Source organism: Phascolarctos cinereus, unplaced genomic scaffold, assembly GCF_003287225.1.
Source record: "Phascolarctos cinereus isolate Bilbo 61053 unplaced genomic scaffold, phaCin_HiC Scaffold_1;HRSCAF=81, whole genome shotgun sequence".
Lineage (NCBI taxonomy): Eukaryota > Metazoa > Chordata > Mammalia > Diprotodontia > Phascolarctidae > Phascolarctos > Phascolarctos cinereus.
Window position 1 is genome coordinate 285738329 of NW_027555514.1, and position 22156 is coordinate 285760484.

A 22156-nucleotide genomic window follows, 5' to 3' on the forward strand; every position below is an offset into this window, starting at 1 on the left:
ATGCACTCGGGCTGATAAAATCCTACATATAGAACAAGTCTTACTCCCTCCACAAAAAGCACTCCCAACCCAGCCCCCAAACAGGTGCACTTCCCTTTTGCTTCCCATAGGTCTCCTGCTTCCTCAGGGGCTTATAGGTTCTTCTAGACTCGTGGTATTTCCTGCAAGGAAAACCCAACATCCCCCTCCTTCCAGCAGGCTGGCTCCCCCAGGGACTCACACAGACTTACTATACTGCCCTGGATGGGTCCTACCGGAGCCCATCTTGGCTCCCTAGTGTACTAATCATTCTTCCCTACACCACCTAGGCCAGCTCTCATTTGAGGCTCCTTCTCTCCTGTAACTCTGACTTCCCTCTCCCTCAGTGCCCCATTCCTCTTTTCCTGGGTTAGGGAAAAGGGCCACAATCGTTGTATGGGTCCTTCACTGGAGGAAGGTGCAGGCATCTGTCTAAGATGCCATGGGTCTACACCCCCGATGAGTCTTCCAACCCCCCAGGAATCTATGTGTGTACCCTTTAAAGGTTCAGCCCAGGAGTGGAGGCCAGGCATGAGAACTATCAGAGCTTGAGGAAAGGTGGTAAGGAACGCAGGACAAGGGGAGTCTACACCAAGCTAGGGAATTCCCAGCTTGTCAAGAAAGATGCGAAGGAGCTTATGGGACTCTTCCTGGGCCTGCATAGCATATCTTAAAACTGACTTGGCTGCGTGAAAAACAAGCCTTAATTCACATAGCAACAGATTCTAGATATTCACAAACAATAGTCATATATTTTCATCTAAAAATAAAAAATGAATGTCAATCTCCCATCAAGAGAGCTCGAAAACTCTCCTATCAATTTCTACCACATATTTGTATGAGCAAACATTTTCCCTTTATTCATTTTAAATCGAAATACAGAAATAAAATCGATGAGGAAATAGGAGAAAAAACAACCTAGCTTGTCTAAACACACATACTGCCATGTACTTAGCCCTGTGGGTAACCTCGTTTTGTTTACATCCACATGGTAGGCTTGGGGGCCTCCCAGACCACAAGCTTACTCTCACGATCTCCATGCTAGTACAGGCCCTCATGCCCTCTCCCAGGAACATTCTCATAAACCCCTAACTGCTCCATGAAGTCCCCCACCCCAGCTCCACCTAGGCCTCCAGCCTCTCAGGTAAGGTGAGGCTTAATCATGTTCTCACTTGTGTTATGGTTATCTGGGTACCTATTGCCTCCCTCCTACGGCCCTGTGAACACCTCGGGAACCAAGGACGCTGTTTTCCCTCTCTGCACGGGGCCTTCCTTGCATGCAGGAGGCATTTAACATACGTATGTTGCCCTGGAAAAATTGGAATTGGACGGTGTGAGGGATGGCAAAGTTAGTGTAAAGAAGGCCCTGTGGGGAGCAGAGAGGTGGGAATGGGGCCTTGGAGGAAGGCCTTCCTCCTCTCTGCTCCTGCAGTGGCAGGTCAAGGGCACGGGTGATTTCAGTGGTTTAGGGAACTCCCAGGTGAGGCAATTTCTTCTACCAACACAGATCACCACCTCTCTCTGCAGCTTACATAGTCCTAAAGGTGACTTGCCCAAGGTCACACAGCCCCGAAGGTCTCAGGTACAACCTTGAACTCACATGTTCGGCTCTCTCTGTCCACCACACCGAGCCGAGCCGCTGGCAGCTCCTGAGGGCGAAGGAAGGAGAGAGCAGAACTCGGGCAGTAGGAAGTCAACGGTGCTGTCTTCAGTAGAACCGAAAGTAAGCTTTGCTTTCCTAGAAAGACCATTTCTGGTCTCTACTTCAGGCAGGCCCCAGGTACTAGAGGAGGGGATGCAGAGGAGGGAAGGACCCTGAACAGTGCAGGGTCACTGGCCTTTTCATCCCAGGGACCAGATGGACAGCAGGGAGGCCCAGACCCACCAAGCCCCTCAGTCTGGGCCGTGGCCACTCCCCCCAAATGAAGAGGGGGCTTGCTGCCGGATGCACTCAAAATAAGGCTTCCTTTTCAAAAAGTAAGTGTACAAGCCATTTTCCCAGGCTCCTACCCAAGCTGTGGAGGGGGCAGGAAGTGCCACTCGGAACAGTTTTCTGAATTCACTTCACTTTTCTAAAAGCTGCCCCTTTCTCTAGGCTTCCTGCCCCAGATTTCCTTCCAACGAATCCCAGCTTCATTTGCAAAATTACTCTCTCAGCCCCTCAGCTCCTTTGATGCCTAGAGAAAGACCAGAGAGGGGCTTGGAGCCTGCCTTACAGGTGACCTGGTTCCACCCCCAACCCCCATTTTACAGAGGAGAAGACTGAGGCTTTAGAGGGGAAGGGGAGGCAGGTGGGTTCTTCCTCCCTCTTGCCTCTCGTCTTTCCTCTCCCCCCGCCTCCCTCCTAGAGCAGGTCACTTCTGAGTAATGAAGTTGAGCTTCTTTCCAGGAAAGTAAAACCCACAGGCCACCCACAAAGAGGTGACCAGGCAGGTTCACACCTATGCCACACACACACACACACACACACACACACACACACACACACACGCTGCCATACCTGGGGTGCTCTTGGGGAGAGAGTAAAAGAGTGACACAGAGAGAGAGAGAGAGAAAGAGAAAGAGATAGAGACAGAGACAGCAACAGATAGAGACAGAAAGAAACAGAGAGAAAAAGAGTGACAGAGGAAGAGAGATACAGAAACAGAGAGCATGTGCCTTGCAATAGGCAGCTGGTCAGACCCTTGGCGGGCTGGCTTTTCTGCAGGTGGCTGCCACTGAGCAGGGCTCCTCGCACAGCTAGGCTACTACCAGGGGAGTCTACATGGGGCAACGTGCCCCTCTGGCACCTGTGGTCTGTGAGGGACAGGACAGTGTCTGAGCAGGACCAAGTCTTTCACTTCTCTGTCTCCATTTCTGCAAAGCAGAAACCATAGTGTTGCACCACCAACCTCATGTGAGATCTGTTGTCAGGAAAGTTCTTCTAAGCCTCCCAGCATGATAAAAGTGTGAATTCTTGTTGTTATTATTAGGACACACACGCATAAACTACAAGATGTGAAGTGCCTGTGGCATTGACCCTGTCCCGTAAAGGGTCCGGGTTTGAGGCACTCTATGGCTCTGCAGCTATTCAACCTGAGAGCTCACGAGCCCCCACCAATATTTACCTTTTCCCTAGTTAGCCAAAGGACATAATTAGTTCAAAACAAAGGTATTGATTGAATGAAATAATACAGAAAGATTTGCAATGAAACATTCTCTTCACAAACTCTATCATAGACATATACATCATCATTGGAGAAAGTGAGTATATGCAGAGATTCTGCATTCCCCAAATCTTCTCTGGCTTAGCTAGAAATTAAATGGAGCCAGAACCAAAAGTAGGCTAATAAGTTAAGGTCGTTGGCCTCCACTTCCCTACCCCCATTGCCATCTTTATTACGCAAAGCCTGAATGCTTTGATGCAAATGAAAAACCTCAGTCTCCCTCCGTATATAATAATGTTAGGAGAACCTGAGTTCAAATCTGGCCTCAGACACTTGACACTTACTAGCTGTGTGACCCTGGGCAAGTCACTTAACCCCAATTGCCTCACCAAAAAAACCAAAACAAAACAAAAACAAATATAATAATGTTTTATAAGCTCATCAGAAAGGGCCAAAGTGCCATGTGAGGAAGGAGGAAAGTTGGTTACCAGGTAAGGCTTTCTGGAGGTGGTGGGCTTTAATAGATAGGGTTAATAAGCAAAGAGGGGGAGGGAGGAAATTCTAGATGGGCAAAGGTGTGGAGGTTAGAGGGTCCCTGGCATGTTCCCAGAACACAGGGTTTCTCAGTAGGGTGTTTTTTTTCCCAGGTCTCCCTTAAATACTCCTAAATGCCCCTTCCAGACCTAGGAAGCCTTTTTCATCCTCCTCTGGAGAATGAGGCAGCTGGACGGGAAGTCAAGGGTCCCTTTCAGCTCTGTGATTGTGCAGCCGGCCCTTGGTCTTCCCTCTTTGTAAGCTTCTATCAGGATCACGGGGCACCCAAGCCTCCCACCTGTCCAGATTGCCTTTCTTAAGAGGCATCCGTCTACCAAAGGGGATGATGGCCAGCCTCAGTTTCCCAATACTGCCTCATTCTGAGGCTATGTCCCACATGCTCTGGAAGCTTCCCTGGCCCATCCCTGCCTGGCTGCAGTCTTCCCTCAGCTAATTTCACATTGCTTTCTGGGCTTTTTTTGTTTTTGTTTTTGTTTTTTTCTTTTTGGTGAGGTAATCAAGGTTAAGTGTCACACAGCTAGTAAGCATCAAGAGTCTGAGGCCCAATCTGAGCTCAGGTCCTCCAGATTCCAGGGCCAGTGGGGCTGGGAGGGACTTTAGAGGCCGAGTAAACATCATCATTTTACAGTTGGAGAAACTGAGCCCTCAGAGAATTGAAGTGACTTGTCCAAGGTCACATAGCTCTTAATTAATAGAGCTGGAATTTGAACCCAGATTTGAACTCCAGTCATCTTTTCCCTGAATACCATTCCCACTTATCCGTGCCACTCCATGCTTCCGTAGAATGGAAGCTTCCTGAGGGCAGGCATGCCTAACCTAGTCCCTGCCAGGCCCCTGGAGGTGCTTATTAATGCTGGTTGATGGATTAAACCAAAAGCGTGGTGTCCTAGGAAGATGGGGCACACCTCGATAGCCGTACATTACTTCCTCCTTCCGGGGCCTCCCTCAGCCAGCGCAGCCTGGGAGCCCTTCACCCCTAAGTGGATGGTTTAATGAGCTCGGTCTTTGCTGACTCCAGCGTGAGTGTCTCTGAATGGAGCTAGGCCGCAATCCGGACGACACACTTACCATGCATTGTCAGGCGGTCCTCGGACCCAAGCTGCCAAACCTTCTGTCTCCAGGGGCCCAGGCAGCCTTGAAGCAGGACTTTGGGGTGGGGGCACTTACCACGGGAAAGGAAAAGTCCTATGTGGACCCACCATCCAGACGAGGGATAGATGTATAGGCCTTCCTATAGCATGACAGAAGCAGTTTGAATGTAACAATGAGAAGCTCCTCACTAAAAAGTGGGAGACGGAATCTATGGTCACATACACCTGCATGTAATTCTCTGATTACGCACAAAATCCTGGAATCACTGAGCTGGAAGGGATGGGAGATGGGAGGTCAGGGAGGAGGCAAATTTGGCTGGATTCCAGGGAGGCCAGACAGGTAGGCTGGGGCCAGACTGTGTAAAAATGAAACAGGTGTTTACATTTTTTCTTACAGGAAAGTGGGAGCCACAGTAGATTGGTTCTTTTTTTTTTCTTTTTTGTTGGAAGGCAATTGGGGTTAAGTGACTTGCCCAGGGTCACACAGTCAATAAGTGTCTGAGGCCAGATTTGAACTCAGGCCCACTCTACTCCAGCATCTAGCAGCCCCCATGGGAATGCCATCTTATCAGTTTCTGGCTCTCATCAATTTCCTCCAACAACATCAGTCCTTCCCTCTATACTCACACGGCCACCACCCCAGTTATCAGCTCTCCCCTGGACTATTAATTGTTCTCCCCTTCTCCATCCATCTTCTGCAAAGCCACACTCTGAAGAGGTCACTCCCTTGCTCAATAAGCCCCAGTGGCTCTCTGTCAGGCACAAAGCCTCTCTCCAGCCTTCAAAGCCCATCGCAGCCTGCCTCCACCTCTACAGCCTTGTTACACGTTAGTCCTGCCGATCCAGCCAGACTGGTGCTCTAAGTGCTTCTCACACAGGACATTCCAGCCCTAGCGGTCCCTCATACCTGTAATGCCTCCTTTCTTGCTAGTACCTCTTCCAATCCCGAGCTCCCATCACAGCTCAGCTCATAATGGAGTCTTTCTTGACTTTCCCGAGCGGCTAGGGCCCCCCTTTACCCCAAATTTCCTTGCATTTACTCTGTATGTGTATACTGATGTATGCATGACTCCCCCAGTAGAATGTGGGCCCTAGAGGGTATGGACTGTTTAATGTTTGTCCCGGGACAGTGCCTGTCCCACAGCTGGTGCTTAATTATTTGATAGATTGATGGTTGATGGTGAAAATGACCTTTTAAGAAGATTCTTCTGCCTGCCTTTCATGGGTGGCAGGGACTGACAGGAGACAAGGCTGATATCCCCTTTCAAGGTCCTAAGACCCACAGGACTTCTTCCTAGCTGCCAAAGCAGAATTCCTGACCCCTACTCAGAAAAGATGCTAGACACTGCACCGAGAGGTGGAAATCCCCCACCCCAGGGTCCTCCGTTTCTGGGTATTTTGCAGAGCCTTGTCTGCTCTTTGCGAGGTCCCACTTGTTTCCTCGAGGAAACCACTTCCCCTTCTTGGAGGGCCTGAGGTTTAGGGCCAGCTAGGGCGTCTTGAAGCAGCAGCAAGCCTTTCCCCGTGCCTGGCCTCAGGAGGCCCTGGAGGGAAGGATGAGCCCACCACTGACAGAGCTGCCCGGGGAGCTCCCTGGCATCCATTTGGGGTGCCCTGGATGCACTCTGGAGACCTTGGCATTCAAGTCAGTTCAGCAAATACTTAGGATGCACCTATTCTGTGCAGAGGCACTGGAGGGGTGGGGGAGCTACAGACATTAAATGAGACCCAGACCCTTCCTCCTTGGAGTTTGCCAGCCAATGATACCAACCTAGAGCAGTATGCAAGAAAGGGGTCAACAAAAGCCATGCGAGGTCCCAGGAAGGGAAAACTATTGTGGAGAAATCAGGGATGGCACCATGGAGGAGGCGGCGCTGGGCCCCAAAGGACGGACAGCATTTCAGCAGGGAGAACGGAGAGGAGGGCCCTCCAGGTGCAGGAAACAGCACAAGCAAAGGCATGAAGGCAGGAAAGCAGGGAAGGAACACGTCCAGAAGTGGGGAGTTTTCTTGTTTGTTCAGAAGACTGTCTGGGCTGGGCTTCCAACATGATTGTTTTGTAATAGGGCTCTGGCTGGGGCCGAGGCCAGAGTGGGGTGCAGGAATGCCCTGGTCATTCTATGGCCACTATGGAGGCAGTGCCTCAAGACCCTTCTTTGATGGGTCCGGAGGGCTTCTCTGCTGCTCAGCCTGCCTGTGTGACTCAGGCCCCATGCTCCGCAGAGCCTGGATGGGGACCCCCAGGCAGAGGCTTCTGTGGGTACGGGGTGCTCCCAGGCTGGCCCCCTCTTCTGACCCCCTTTCTGCAGTCTGCCCAGCACTGTTCTTCAGGGTGATGCAATGCAGCCTCCTCAGCCTGTGGCCGTGGCTCTCCTTCACCCTTTGGGCAAACTTTGGGGTGTTTGCTGCTCCAGGAAAGCCTCAGCCAGAGCTGGCTCCCAAAGGGTCCGGAGATGGAAGGGGGTGGAATGGCATCTTAGGGTGGCTGTGGCAGAGATGGTCCAGGTGGCGGCAGCAGAGGGCAGCAGATGAGCAGACTCCTGACCACCTCCAGACCTCTCTAGTGAAGGAAAATTAGTCGTGCTGATGGGGGGACCTGGGCAGGAAGCCGCCCGTCAGGCACATTTGCTCCAGGAACCGAACTCTGGCCCCCTAGCTGTGTCTGTCAGATCTCTTAGATGTTTTATTCGTGTGTGTGCGCAGATGCAGAGGCAGCCAGGCGGCCCAGTGGTTAGAGTGCCGGGCTTGGACTCAGGCAGGCTCAGGACTGAGCCGGCTGCTTTCTTCGAGTCCAGAGGCTTCATGTGATGCTCAGGAAAAGATGCTGTCTGAATATTTCTGAAGGAGGGGAAGTTTCCACATACTGCAGCCAGGAACAGAGGCAGAGCTTTTTTCAGGGCGGGTCCAGGCCTGGAGGCAGATGCTGAGAGGGTAGCCTGAGGCCAGGGCTTTCCTGCCAGTGACCAGGAGAGGCAATGGGGATGGGGCCAGGGTGTAGACTCCACCCCAATCCACATGAGCCTCTTGAGGGCCGGGCTGTTTTGCTTTCTCGGTCTCATGGTGGGGGCTCTACAAATATTTGTTGAATGGATGGCTGGTGTCTGTGGTACCGGTTGAGTCACGTCCGCCTCTCCGTGACCCCATTTGGGGCTTTCTTGGCAAAGATACTGGCGTGGTTTGCCATGTCCTTCTCCAACTTTTTCCCCCACATAGTATGGTACGAATTAGCTAAAGCAATTGATAAATGATTGCTGCAATGGATTAAAGACCAGGTGGAAACCTGGCAGATGAGGTTTGTTCAGACCCGCAAGGTATGTGGACAGCTCCAGGGAGGACAAAATCTGCTGGGACAGTCTGTGGTCTTTTCCTGTGCTGGGGGCACAGTGGTGGTCACAGTAGGCAGCGGGCCCTTCGCCAGGATAGCCAAGCATGGCCCCACCACCTACAGGCAGGTGAAGAGTCAGAGCGGAGGAGCCACTCCCTCAGAAGGCAGTAAATGATTGACGTGACTTCTCTTGACAAACTCAAAGCCTGGCAGTGACTCAAGTCCACCCTCAGCTGCCCTCTGGGAAAAGAGAAAGGAAAATGTGGTAGAAAAAACCCCAGACTAAGAACAAGGAAAGTTCACAAAAGCACAAGGACGCCTTTAGGGCCTTCCCTAAATCCCCAAAAGTCCCGGGGCCAGAACAAAATAGGCACCCTGCTCAGGCTGTGGGTACTTAAAAGGCCCTAGACTAGAGTCTGTTTGGGACTCCGTTCCTCACTTCATTTACCTTTTTCTTCAAGTGTATTGACATTATTAGTAAATATACAATTCAAATATATTGGTGAAAGGAAAAATGTAAAAATTCGTATGACTATTAACAGACTCTCAGAGTTGGAAGGGACCACTTATCTATCTCCTGATATGTGACCAAGAATTCTTACATTCTCCAAGGAGTGGTCCTCTTTGCTCAGGCACCCCAACCTCCCCAGGCAGAACTCTCCCTGCCTTTCATTCGTATCCCCCTCAAGCCCGGGGACCATTTGAGTCGCCCCCTTAGGCTTGTGCCTGCTGGGGCGAGGGCTGGATTTTCCACAGTGCCTCTCAGCTCTCTGACCACAGCTAGTGTTTCAGCTGAAGACGAGGTTTTGAAAGCCATTAGGTTCCTCTCCTGTGGCAAAGCACCTGGTGCTGAGATTTTCAAGGTGGGGGTGGCGGTTCATTGCTCATGCAAAAGCTGACTGAAATGTTCCAGATTACTCGGCAAGAGGAGGTTGTCCCCCCGGAGTTCAAGGAAGCCTCCATTGTCCATCTCTGTAAAGATAAAGGAAATAGATTGTCCTGTGACAATCCTGGTAGGATCCATCCCTTAGGCTTTGCTGCAAAGATTCTTGCCAGAGTCCTCCTTCACAGGCTGATCCTTCACCTGAAAGATGTTCATCTCCCCGAGAAACAGTGTGGCTCCAGAAAGAGCCACGGAACAATCCCTGTGGTGTTTGCTGCCAAAAAAGAAGGAATGCCAGGAGCAGAGCAGACGTCTGGACACAGTGTTTGCTGATCTGACCAACGTCTCTGATGCTGTCAGTCATGAGGGCTTGTGGGAAATTAGGACCACATGCGGTTGCCCGGACAGGATCATCAGTACTGTACATCAGTTTCATGAAGGCACACTTGCCCGGGTTTGGGATAATGGACAATGCCCTTGGGCTTTCCCAGTCACCAATGGAGTGAAGCAGAGGCGTGTGCTTGCTCCCAGGCTTTTTAGCATGGTGTTGTCAGCAATGTGGTCAGAAGCCTTCAACGAGGACGAAAACAGCATGGAGCTCAGCTACCACCAGATGGTGAATTATTGAACTTTAAAAGGCTGCAAGCCAAGACTAAAGTGGAGGGAGAGTTGGTATTCAACTTTTTGTTTGTAGATGATTGTGCACTCAACGCAGCCTCTGAAGCTGAGACGCAAGAAAGTATGGATCGATTCTCTGAGCTTGTGCTAATTTTGACCTAACAACTAACATCGAGAAAACAAAGGTTCTCAACCAGCCAGCACCACGCCATCCACATGTGGAACCATTGCTTATAGCAAATGGAGAAATATTGAATGCTGCGGATAAGTTCACTTACCTTGGCAGTATACTTTCCAGGGATGCGCACATAGATGACCAGGTGGACACACGCATTGCCGGAGCTAGCTCAGTGTTTGGGAGGCTCTGAAGAAAGGTGTGGGAGAGAAGAGGTATTAGACTGCCTCCCAAACTGAAGGTCTGCAGAGCCCTTGTGCTGACCTCATTGCTTTATGCCTGTGAAACCTGGTCAGTCTACCAGCACCGTGCCGGGAAACTGAATTGCTGAACCCGGCAAGGTAAGGTACTAGGCGGTGAGGTCCTTTCTTGAGCTGAACTGCCAGGCATTCAAACTCTACTGCAGAGAGGGCAGATCAGTGGCAGTAATCCAGAACCAAGGAGGGGCTTTGGGCTCTGTCCAGATCAGTGACAGTAATCGAGGGCCTCAGCTTCCTCCTGGGTAAACTTTGGTCAGACCCCTCTGGGTTCTCGGGGCACTGCCAGTCCTGCCAGGCCCGGGGCACAACCCTCGGTCTCCCCACTGCCCTGGTGCCCAGGCGCTCCGGGAGGATGCCCAGAAGAAGACCCAGCAGACCCAGCCCCCGCTGGGGGCGCTGTCCAGGACGACGGGCCAGCGAGAGTGCCCAGGGCCTGTCTGATGCCGGGGATGGGAAAGGCGGGAGACGCCCCTTTGGCCCGAGCCCCAGAAAGGGGAAGGGCTGGAGGCTGGCCAGGGCGGGGCGGGGCTTGGGGGGAGGAGATCAGCGCTGGAGTGGGACTTTGTGGAGGGGCGGAGCTGCGACCGCAGCCTGCAGGCTCCCGGAACCCGAGCCTTCGCGGCTTACTTCGGGTTCTCTGCGCTCACATCGGTCTCTGGCCGGACAGCGAGTGCGCACAGGAGCGGTCTGCCGAGGCCGGCCACATGGGTGAGCGCCGGTTGCAGGGAAGGGTCTGGGGCTGCACGGGAGGGCTGGGGACAGTCGGTAGCAGCAGCATCCGATCTGCAGCCTGCCGGGACAGCCGACACCGGCGTGCCCCACTCCTCTTCGCAGACCGGGAAACTGAGGCTCAGAGAGGAGGAAGGGAAGGGGAACGAGCCTTTGGAAGCTCCTACCGGGTGCCAGGCACTGCGCTAAGCCCGGAGAGGGAGGTGCTGTGATTATCCCCATTTTACAGATGAGGACACTGAGACAGGCGGAGGCGAGGTGTCACACAGGTAGTGTCGGAGCCCCCCCCCCCCGGTACTCGGGTCTTCCTGACCCGACCCTAGGTCCACCGCTCTACCCATTGCACCTCCATGCTCAAGGTCACGCAGCTGGCGAGGAGCAGACCCGTCCCTTGGCTCCACTCTGCCGCGCTGACGGGAGCCGGGAAGGGCTTGGTTCTCAGTGCTAGGAGCGGAGGGGAGGGGGGGAGGGGCCGGCGAGCGGGGACAGGAGGGAGGGCATTCCAGGCAGGGGGCACAGCTAGGGGAAACACCTGGAGACTGGAAATGGAGAAAGGACAAGGAGGCGAGTGTCACTGGATTACAGAGTATGGTGACTGTGACCTTGTAATTAAGTGATTTAAGTATAATTAATTAAGTAAAATTAAGTAATTTATTTTTAGCTTTCAACATTCACTTCCATAAGGTTTTGAGTTCAAATTATCTCCCCTCCCCCCCACCCCAAGGCGGCATACAGTTCCATAGAGGCTCTGTCTGATAGAGGCTCTACATGTACATGCCTATTAAACGTATTTTCCTGTTAGTCATGTTGTAAACAAGAATGAGAACCAGTGGGAGGAACCATCTGGGGCCTTCTGACCATGCAGGTGGGTTAAGATGGTCTGAAGAGGAGTCAGTGGAAACATGACAGGAGGCGTGGAATGTGGGGGTGACTGTCGTCATCCAGCTTCCTCCCCCAAGACGGGTTGTGCGCAGGGGCCTCTGCACTCCTTGAAAGGGAAGGGGCTAGGAGATGGGGGAAGGGAATAAGCATTTATTAAACACCTACGGGGCAGCGAGGTGGCACAGTAGGTAGAGCTCTGGCCCTGGAGTCAGAAGGACCTGAGTTCAAACTCGGTCTCAGACCAAACACTTGACACTTACTAGCTGGGTGACCCTGGGCAAGTCACTTAACCCCAGTTGCCTTACCAAAAAACAAAAAACAAACAGAAATGTATATTAAACACCTACTAAAAATAAATTAATTAAAAAACAAAACAAAAAAATAAACACCTACTAGGTGCTGGGCACTGTGTCAAGCCCTTTGCAAATAGTAAATCGTTTGATCCTCACAAAGAACCCTGCAAAATAATTGCTGTTATTATCCCCATTTTACAGATGAGGAAACTGAGGCAAACAGAGACTTGCCAGGGTCGCGCAGCTGGAAGTGTCTGAGGTGTACTTGAACTCAGGTCTTCCTGCCTCTAGGCCCTGAGCCCTGTCCACTGTGACCCTCAGGTCCTCAAAAGCGCCTCACCTCTCCCCTGTTTTTCAGATCTGTTCTCAGAGCTGAAGCTTTCTGTGCCCTGGGGCCACATCGCTGCCAAGGCCTGGGGCTCCCTGCAGGGGCCCCCTGTGCTCTGCCTCCACGGATGGCTAGATAATGCCAACTCCTTTGACCGGCTCATCCCACTTCTCCCTCAAAGTGGGGCTGGGCTGCTGGGGGTTGCCAGGGCAGGGAGGTGGGGCAGCTGGAGAGGAGGAACAGGCGCTGAGGGCTGACCGTCTCCCTCTCCTGCAGCCTTCTATTACGTCGCCATGGATTTTGGGGGTCACGGCCTCTCCTCCCACCATCACCCCGGCTTCCCATACCACCAGCAGGACTATGTGAATGAGGTGCTCCGAGTGGCGGCAGGTAGACCAAAGGGAGAGTGGGAGTGGGGGCGAGGATGCTGCTTTGGGAAACCCCACCCTCCCCCCACCCCCAAGACAAACAGCCTGGGGGGCGGGAGAAGCCCCTGGCATGCAGCGCAAAATCATCCATCAAAGCTGTTAAAGCAAGGGTACAGCATGGTTGTGGGGGGCCAGGAGACCCCTCCCTCTCTGGGCCTCCATCCCTCTATGGCAACAGGAGGCAGCAGGACCATCCACGTCTGAGATCCCTGTCGTGGTGAACCCGTGAAAGCTCCCTAGCTGTCCCTCTCTTGAGCTGGAGAGGGGTTTACTGGCCCTCGGAGTGAGGGTCTCTTGAACCTAAATAGTGCCTCCCTTTGCCGAGCAGCGGAGACCTGTCACCTCTGTGGGGGATTTGGGGGGGGCTGGCCGGGAGGCGACACTGACGTGTGTGTGTGTGTGTGTGTGTGTGTTTCCAGCCCTGAAATGGAAGCGCTTTTCCCTCCTGGGCCACAGTTTTGGTGAGTAAAGCGGCCACGGAGCCAGGCCCCATATGGCAGAGTGGGGGAGAAACAGAAGGGGACTCTGGGGGACAGCTGGGCTCTGCCCTTGCAGCCCGTGGCTCGGTGACCTTGGCAGGGCAGACAGGCGGCATCTAGCTGCCAGTCCGCTCGGCAGAGCTCTGGCCAGGAAAATGAAGTCCCAGGACCTCCAGTCTCAGGGCGTAGATATGGTGCTGGGGAATAGCAATCCCCCTCCGTGTCTCTGGAGAGCTCCTGGGCCGATGGGGGGATGCCCAGGGCCGGTGAGGACACAACAGTCCCCACCTTCCTAGACCTGGCAGAGTGTGGGCCTGGGTGCCAGGGGGGCAGGACATATGTCCTGGGGCCCTGGGAGGGAGAGGCAGGCTGGGGAGGGGGCAACCACTGCCTTTCCTTTTCTGTCTACAGGCGGCACTGTTGGCAGCATGGTGAGTCCCTGTCCCTGCCCCAGCCCAGCTGGGCTCTGAGTAGGAGAGGATGAGGGGCGGCCGCTGGGAAGCAGTGCCAGAAGCCTGGGCCATCACCAGCTCTAGGGTGGGGGCCAGGCGGCCGAGCCAGAGGGGACCCTGGGGACCAGCCGGCCTGTGACAGCAGGGACCCCCTTGGGAGGGGAGGTGTCACAAGCAGCTGCCTCCCCTTCCCCCCATTGGCTGTCTAAAAATAGTAAAGACCTTCAGCCCCTTCTCCACCAAAGCCAAGGAAGTCAGGAGCCTCAGAGCAAGGGAGGGCCTTGTTTGCAGTCACCCTCTGGCAGAGCGGGGCCGGTGCCTGGCTCCCAGGCTGCACTGCCTATCATCTCCAGTCCCCACCACCTTCCCGGGAGGGGGGCAGTATCATCTCCATTTCAGAGGCTTCAGGGAAGGGGCCCCATCCTGGGACTTGAACCCACTGAGGCAGGTGACCATCTCTTAGGGAGACAGACCCAGAAGCCCATGCCCAGAGTTAGTACTCAAAGCCTGGGCAGCCTGGAAGGGCTTGCCCCAGCACTCACTGAACCTTCTGGAGCCCCAGTCAATCACTAAACATTTATTAAGCACCTGCTGCATGCCAGGTGCTGTGCTAAGACCCAGAAATACCAATGTATGAAAATAAAAGTCCCTGCCCTCATGGAGCCTCCAATCTAATCAGGGAAGATGGCTCACAGACGGAAGGCTTGGGAATGGTGGGCTTAAGAGGGTGGGCAGATACATGGAGTTTCCTTCCCCGTGGCCGTGGGTGCCAGATGGAGAGAAGCCTCCTGTCCTGGTCTTTCTCTTCTCTTCCTCCTTCTCCTCCCCAGTTCTCCTACATCTTCCCTGAGATGGTGGATAAACTGATCTTGCTGGACTCCTCCCCTTTCTTTCTGGACGCTCCGGTGAGGCCTTTGATGGAGACTGGGAAGGGGGGGGAGTGACCAGGAGGACCCCAGCCCCCAGCCAGGGGGGCGGCTTTCTATTCCCACTGTACCCTGCCCCATAGGATCTGACCCTGCTCCAGGGACCCCTCCTCCATCACTGTAGCTGTAGCAGTAGACCCTGCAGCCCACCCCCAATGGTGTGGCGGCGGGGGCGGGGGGGGGGGGGGGGGGGCGGAGGCCAAGGAAAAGCAGTGACTTTTCACAGGTTTGCCCAGCCTTGACAAATCTGATTCTTCTGGTCAGGTGAGATCAGTTATGATTATTGTTCCCACTTCAAAGATGAGATAACTTAGTCCTGGCCACACCCTTGCAGTGTTCTGCCCTGCTCACGGACCTCACTGCCTCTCTGAGATGGCCTCTTTTTCCTTGGGGGGTGGGGTGGGGAGGTGGCCACCACTCTGGAAGAACTGAGAGCTGGCAGGGCTCTGTGGAAGCCAGAGAAGGGAGCTGAGCCCCAGAGAGGGGAAGGGGCTGAGGGAGGTCTGTCAGCCCATATGCCCTGAGTCTCAAGTCTGTCACTGGGATCCAGGCTGGCCAGAATGTGTACCATAGCTGCCGTGTCCCTGCGAGGGACCAAGGTTGGATTGTCACAGCAGGCGGGGGGGGGGGGTGGCAGGGTGCTGGTGTCCTTATCACTCTTGCAGACACAGCCTGGCATCTGAGGAATGCCTGCTTAGTGGGGGTGGGGAGGAAGGGCAGCAAAAGGGAATGTGCCTCTCAGAGGGACTGTATCCTGGCTGGCAGGGGGCACTCCTCGGGTTTCTCTCTGGAAGGACAACCCGCCTCCTCCCTCCTGGCAGCATTTCCGATACCGGCAGGTGTGGCCTTCGCCCTTCAGTCCCGCCTACCCCTGCCCATGGCTCTGTTGCTTGAGGCTGCTACGCTTGGGGGGTCTCTGATGGGCCATCTCAGCTGGAAGGGACTCAGTTATGGGCCAAAGGGATTGTCTCCCTGCGCCAGAGCAATGATGGGAGAGCCGGCGCCCTCCAAACCCCGGGAAGGGTCGAGGGGGTGTGCAGGGGAGGAATCTCGGTGGGGTGTGGGAGCTGGTGCAGAAGGCGCGTGGGGGGCCCCGCGGAAGCAACGGTGGACTTCAGAGGCAGGAGCCAGGGTCAGGCCGGGGCTCCGGGCAGGAAGCTCAGTCCCCTCCTCCAGAAGACCGGCCGGGTCACCACGTGCCAGGAGGCCAGTTGGACTCGATGGCCAGCTCTCTGCTCCTCCCAGACCACGTCTGCTCTTGAGAGTGGAGAGAGGGCGAGGCCCCTGGCGTAATGGAACAGAAGCCTTTGGAGGGCGGGTGCTGGTGGTGTTGCCTGGTACCGTGCTGGCCACGAGCCAGGAAGGCTTCAGTAGGATCCGGGCCCTCACACCAGCCCGCACCCATCTCCGCCCTCCAGGAGATGAACAACCTGCTGGTTTACAGAAGACGACGCATTGAGCACGTGCTGCAAGTAGAAGCCAAGCAGCAGAAGCCCCGCAACGTTGTCAGCCCCGAGGACATGCTGCAGAGGTAGGGCGGGAGGCGGGGTCCTGGGGCTGAGCGGGGAGGGGAGGGGTGTCCTGGGGCTGGGGGCAGGAGGCGGGGTCCTGGGGCTGAGCAGCCGAAACCCTGGCGGCCCTTAAAGCTGCAGAGTGCTTGGGGGGAACAGGGGCTAGGGGGTATAGGGAGACTTCCCTTCAGGCTTTCTCTAGAAGCCAGTGTCCTAAACCGTCCCACCCTCACTGCCCCGAGCCTGGGGCACGAAGACACTCTCTCTGGCTTGAGCAGGACTTGTTCTTTCCCCATCCCTCTGGATCTTTAGGTCTTGCCCCAAATACCCACAAGTCAATCAATTAATCATTCAGCACTTTGTGCCAACCACTGTTTCCCCACCTGTGGGACACACACACACACAATCACACATATACATACATGCACTGTCACCCCCACCCACACACTGTGTATATGTGGGGAGCAGGTGGGAAGCCAGAGCTGTAATTTCACCTGCCGGTCACTCCCGGGGCAGAAAGGCCCTCCACTGAGGGAGGTCACCCCTCCTCTGTAACTAGGATCACAGCATCAGTTTTCTTCATCGCTGGTCCCATAGTGTTTGTTTTCTTCTTTCACAGAAATGCCTGCTCTCCTCTTAATGTGTTAATGATACAATGCCTTTCCCCTTTTGCCCCATTTCCCCACTGCCCCCTGTGCCTTCCCCAGCTTTCTAAAGAACAATTTTAAAGTGGGCGAAGAGTGTGGGAAGCTCTTGCTGGAGAGAGGAACCACCAAGGTGGCAGAAGGTTAGAGAGCCCCCTTGGTGGCCACAACCTGGGCACAGAGTGGGGGAGGGGGATCTGTGGAATCCAAAATTGCTCCAAAAAGGGAATGGCCACATTCAGGTCCCCCTCTACCCCTAGATGCTTGTGGAGTGAAGAGGGGAATGAAGGGGCATCTGAGCAAATGACTTGTTCATCTCAGCTGCTTCCCAGCTGTGTGACCTCAGCCAAGTCCTTTCCCTGCCTCACTTTCCTCCTCTGTAAAATGGAGTTTATGGGCTGATCTGGAGGCTGTACCAGTTGCCCTTTGGGACACCCAGAGGGCCTCCAGTAGGAGAATCTAGAAGTCCTCCCTCCCGGGGAGTCACACCAGGGAGGAGGGGTCTGAAGAAGCCGTTAGACTCACATGAGCTAATAATGTCCAAAAAGCGCTACAAAAAGGCCTGGAGTCTTTCAGAACCATTAAAGAATGGACATCTAGTGGAGCACTGGCCCTGGAGTCAGGAGGACCTGAGTTCAAATCCAGTCTCAGACCAGATACTTGACACTTACTTAGCTGTGTGACCCTGGGCAAGTCACTTAATCCTAATTGCTCTCCAAAAAGAAAAACGGAACGGACATCCTCTGCTCTTCCCACTAAGGTGGTCATCTTTGTTCTGGACCCTTTAGGTGTAATGTTGAACCGAGACCGAAGGCTGGGCCTGGTGAGTCCTCATCTTCCCTGTCCTGAAATCCAAAACACTCTGCCTGCATGTGTGCGTATCTGTATGTATGTGTATGTCCAATCCACTGAACATTTATGGAATATGTTCTGAGGGAGAGGCCCCGAAGAGAGAGATTTAAAAAGATTAATCCCCATTCTGAAGGAGTTTGCAGTTTCCTAGAGGGAAGTGTGGCCAACATAGGTAAATGCTGTTGTTGTTCAGTTATATCTGATTCGTCGCAGATATTGCAGTGCTTTGCATTTCCTTCTCCAGCTCATTTTACAGAGGAGGAAACTGAGGCAGACAGGGTCAAGTGACTTGCCCAGGGTCACACAGCTAGGAATTGTCTGAGGCTGGATTTGAATTCAGGTCCTCCTGATTCCAGGCCCAACCCTCCTGCTCATGTGGTTCAAACGGAGCTTCCAAGAAAATCAGGAAAGGGGCCAGGTCCATGTCAGGCATGAGAAATGGCCAACAGCTTTTCGGCTGTAATCGAGTGCTTGTGAGCGGCTGCCACACAGTCAGTCACCTGGACGGGTCTCTGGAGCCAGGCTGTGCCAGCCCTTAAATGTCAATCTGTATTTGATGCTAGAGATAGTAGGGAGTCATTGAAATTAATTGAGCAGCAAGGGACACATCCACCCTGCTGCAGTATTTCTAGGGGGCTGGTGACCTCCCCCGTGCAACGTCAGCACCTCAAGGGCAGCAGGCAGGAATGACTTTTCTGGTCTGTGTATCCCCGGTGCCTAGCTGGCACACAGTAGGTGCTTAATAAATGCTTGCTGAATGTTAAGCCAGGTGTGACCCCATGAGGGCCTGACTAGGGTCAGTCCCCTATGTAGAGGGACAGGACTGGTGCCAGAAGCTGTAAGACCTGGTTGCTGATCAGGTCCTCCTGCCTCCAGGGCAAGTGTGCGCTCTCCACTGAGCCCCCTAGCTGCTCCTGGACTACCAGTTTTCTAGCCTGGAGGTCCGGCCAGCAGAAATGGGACATGGGAGCAGGGAGCTGGTGGGAGGGTCAGTGGGGTTCTCGGGATACCGGAGAGTGAGAGGACAAAGGAATGAGTGCATGTGTGTTTCAAGCCCTTGGCGCCCAGCTGAGGGATAGAGAGTCCTAGCCCTCTGGGCAAACCCTCTTCTCCCTATCGTCTCCCTCACTTGAGAGGAGCCAGCCTGCTTCCTCTTTGGACCTCCACCCCTTAGGGTGTAGTAAGTGCCTAATAAACGCTTCTCTGTTTGTTCTGCGCATGGAGCCCCTTCCTAGGAGGGCAGGGCTCAGTAGCAGTGCAGATAGAAAGACCCCACGGCCGGCAAAGGGCTAAAGGCGGATTTGTTTCTGACTGTGGCCCAGGGGATGGTGCCAAGGACGCTGGGGTCTGGAGGCCTGGGTTGAGAAGACAGCACCACAGCCCCAGGAGGGATGCTGAATGGAGGGGGAGAGGCAGGGGCAGGACCAGAGACCTCCTTGCATCTTCCCCCCAGGAAAGCATAACTCAGTTTAACTTTCCCCACTCCCCCGCTCCCCTTTCCAATGGCTCCATTCCCACCGTGGGGGAAAGATCAGGGAAGGCAGGACATCTCCCCCATCTGGGCCTCAGTTTCTCCATCTATGAAAAGGAAGGCCTCTGCTCCTAGATTGTGGGCTTCTCAGCCTCTAAGTCTGAAGTCTTTCTCCGTTTCTCACCCACTCTTTGGTCATCCTGTCTGCTGCCGCCAGCTGTGTCTACACCTTTATGGACTCAGTCCTGGACTTCCCCTCCCTCAAGCAAAAAATAGTGCCAAAGTCCATGGCACCAGGTCTGGTGATTCTGGCATCATCCTAGGGAGCATTTGAGCCCGAAGGCAGAGGCAGATGTGAGCCAGGAACCTTGGCAGACAGGCAGGGTAGGAACTTCTCCAGAGCCTACAAACACGTATTGAGATAAGGCTGGTCACTTTCTAGATCACAGAGCCTCGAATGCCAGGCACAGAAGCATGGGCATAGGGAACCACGGAATGTCTTAAAGCAGGAGAGTGATGACAGTGAGTTAATTCTGTGTGTGAGGGAAGCTGGGCTAATGTGGAAAGAGAGTTGGAAAGTGGGAAGGGAACTTCCTCTTAACCATCTGAGAATTAGGTAACACCAACATTAATATCCCTTTTGTATAGACCCAGTAAATGAATGGTTGTGCCCAAGGCCCATCAGTTAGAGGGCTTCAGAGCCAAGGCTAACGACTGATTCCAAGACCAGCCCTTGTTCCGGTTCACTGAGGTGCCTTAGGAGAGCCCCCCTCTCCCACCTCACTCCGACCTGGAGCTGCCCCAGCCCCTTCAAGAGAAGGGTACCAGCTCTGCCGGGACCTCTCCAACCAGCTGGCCTCCAGGCCGAGGACCGGCTAGAGCAGCCCACTCTAGTAGAGGTGTGGGAAGAGGGGCTGTAATCTGTCCTCAGGGAGGGTGTGTGTACTCTCCCGAGGTCAGGAGGCCCTACTACCCTTCCAGCACTAGGCAGGAGGCCATGAAGGACAGGTGGGCCATAACAAAGACTGGGACAGGGGGAAAGGGCCGAAGGTGTGGACCCCAACTGCACTAGCCCCTCCCCCTCTGGGGACTTCATCCCTACCTCATAAAATCCGGATTCTAAACGTAAGGAACTTTCTGATCTGGTTTTTCAGAGGGATGAGGGGCCTGCTGCCCAAAGCAGGGTGCAGAAGGGTGAAGACCCCCCCCCAGTATCTGTGAGCCCCTTGCCCACTCCCCTAGTGACATCCCCATCTCGTGGCTTGGGGGGGCATTGCCGGGAAAGCTTGAAGGATCCCAGTCAGCTAGATCTAATTAGGAGCTTAGCAAGCCCCTGGGTCTAGGTTCCCGCATGGATGAGCCAGCGGCTAACCCAGCTGGTGACCTTGGCAGAGTCGCAAGGCTAGGCCCAAGCTAGAGGGGGCCGTGGAGACAGCTGGCATTTCCTTGGGGCTTTACAGAGCACTTTGCCTCTGGATCATCTTCGTCCTCACCACCACCACCCTGGCAGGCAGGTGCTATTACTCTCCCCATCTCACAGATGAGGAGACTAAGGCAGACAGGGCCACATAGCAAAAAAGGGTGTAAGCTTGAGGCTGAATTTGAACTCGGCCCTTCGTGACTCCTGGACCAGCTTTCTACTGGCTGCCTTCATTATCTATCCCCAACATTTCCCAGAGGAGGATACGAGACCCGGCCCAGGTTACATCTCCAGGGAGTGGCCATCAGCATTCAAACTCGGAACTCCTAACTCCCGTCGGGCCTAGATCACAGAGAGACACTCCAGGGTGTGCCACATCTGTGCAGAATCTGCCCGGAAGTGTCCTGGGAAAACACGGCAAGCTATCTTGGGATAGGCAAGCTATCTTGGGATACGGGCCAGGAGGCATCTCCGCCTCCCTCTTCTCCCTCGGGGAAGATGGCCCAGTAGGTAGGAGGCTGGAGTCCAGAAGACCTGGGTACGAATCCTGCCTCAGGTAACCTCTACGTGCCACAGTTCCCTCAACTGTGAAATGGGGATAATAACATAACCCCCCCCCCAAGTTGTTGTGAGGGCCCAAGAAATGCTTTGCAAACCTCACTGCTCCCCACAGATGCTACTTTGTGTCACTGGCCCAACCCGGAGACACAGCGCGGCACCCCTCCCGCCGAGGGGAGGGTTCTCACTCATGGCGCTTTGATGTTTCCCCTCCCAGACAGAGAATCACATTGAACTCGTTAGCAAGAACCAGCTGGAGTATTTTTGCATGAAAATGCAGGCTAGAGTCCTCCACATTAAGTAAGTGCAAATGGAGCCTCCTTACCGGCCCCTGGACACCCCCCCACCCCACCCCCGGCTCAGCCCTCCTTTCCTCTGGTTCCGAGAGCAGCCTCAGGCCTGGGGGGAAATCTAGCCAGGAGTGGCCCCAATAGACCTTTCCCGGATTCAGCCAAACTGCCCCAAATGAGCCAAGATCAGAGACACCAGAAGAGGGGAGGGGCCTCCAGACTAAGGGGGGGGGCCGGCCCCCGCCCTAGGGAGGCCTGCCGGCCCGGACACGCCAAGGACACGAAGCTCTGGGGGGCCCGCTCCTCCCTTGGGTAGCTCCAAGCCGGCCCCACGGGGACCACCAGCGATCTCTCTTCCTTAAGGGCCACCGAGGGATACGTTTCCTATGGGCGAGAAAACCAGGACGAAATCAGAGATTCCCTGCAGTTCGTTCAGAGAGTTTTAAAGTCGACCCTCAAGGAGGTGAGATGGCCTGGCGGGTGGGGGCGGGGAGGCCCCTGGGGTTCCCTGGGGCAGGCAGAGGCTGGTCCTGCCCCCGGACAGCAGATGGCCACTCACTCCGGGCGCTTCCTTTGCAGCGCTACCAGTACGTGGAGGTCACCGGCAACCATTACGTCCACATGCAGGAGCCTCAGCGGGTGGCCGGAATCATCAGCGACTTCTTGGAGAGCAACCGGGTCGTGCAGGCCCACCTGTAGCCCTGCCCCCCCGTGGGCAGACCCCAACGCACAGCAGAGACGCTGCCCCGGAGGCCCAGTAAAATCGGCCAGCACACGCCCTCTGCCGATGCCACGGACCGTGGGCGGGGACTGCCCCGCCCTG

General features: G+C 54.6%; 1 protein-coding gene and 1 long non-coding RNA gene across 6 annotated transcripts; one reads left to right on the forward strand and one right to left on the reverse strand.

The window, feature by feature from the left end:
* Window positions 1-851: 851 nt before the first annotated feature.
* LOC144454961 (uncharacterized) lies at window positions 852-10527 on the reverse strand. The gene is made up of 2 exons (XR_013483516.1): window positions 9914-10527; window positions 852-8374 (listed from the first exon to the last, which is right to left on the reverse strand). It is a non-coding gene; the product is annotated as an uncharacterized LOC144454961 (long non-coding RNA).
* A 50-nt stretch (window positions 10528-10577) lies between these two features.
* On the forward strand, window positions 10578-22127 carry SERHL2 (serine hydrolase like 2). 5 transcript variants are annotated; one of them, XM_020982779.2, is made up of 13 exons: window positions 10578-10778; window positions 11029-11068; window positions 12333-12482; window positions 12579-12692; window positions 13150-13191; window positions 13621-13640; window positions 14492-14566; window positions 16006-16118; window positions 16806-16885; window positions 17531-17565; window positions 21261-21343; window positions 21697-21796; window positions 21913-22127. In XM_020982779.2, the coding sequence occupies exons 2-13, from the start codon at window positions 11029-11031 to the stop codon at window positions 22030-22032; spliced, it is 972 nt and encodes a 323-aa protein (XP_020838438.1). In that variant the 5' UTR covers window positions 10578-10778; the 3' UTR covers window positions 22033-22127. The 5 variants fall into 5 exon arrangements, with proteins under 5 accessions (XP_020838438.1, XP_020838439.1, XP_020838440.1 ...); XM_078147725.1 differs by having other exon boundaries at window positions 10637-10778; window positions 10860-11068; XM_078147722.1 differs by having other exon boundaries at window positions 10637-10778; window positions 10905-11068.
* The last annotated feature ends 29 nt before the right edge of the window (window positions 22128-22156 follow it).

Excerpts from the sequence above, each read along its gene's own strand:
- SERHL2 (XM_020982779.2), top strand. The coding sequence starts at position 11,029 with ATGAGGACACTGAGACAGGCGGAGGCGAGGTGTCACACAG. Across the intron at positions 14,567-16,005 it reads CTTTCTTTCTGGACGCTCCG|GAGATGAACAACCTGCTGGT; the intron begins GTGAGGCCTTTG and ends TCCGCCCTCCAG. Across the intron at positions 21,797-21,912 it reads TAAAGTCGACCCTCAAGGAG|CGCTACCAGTACGTGGAGGT; the intron begins GTGAGATGGCCT and ends CTTCCTTTGCAG.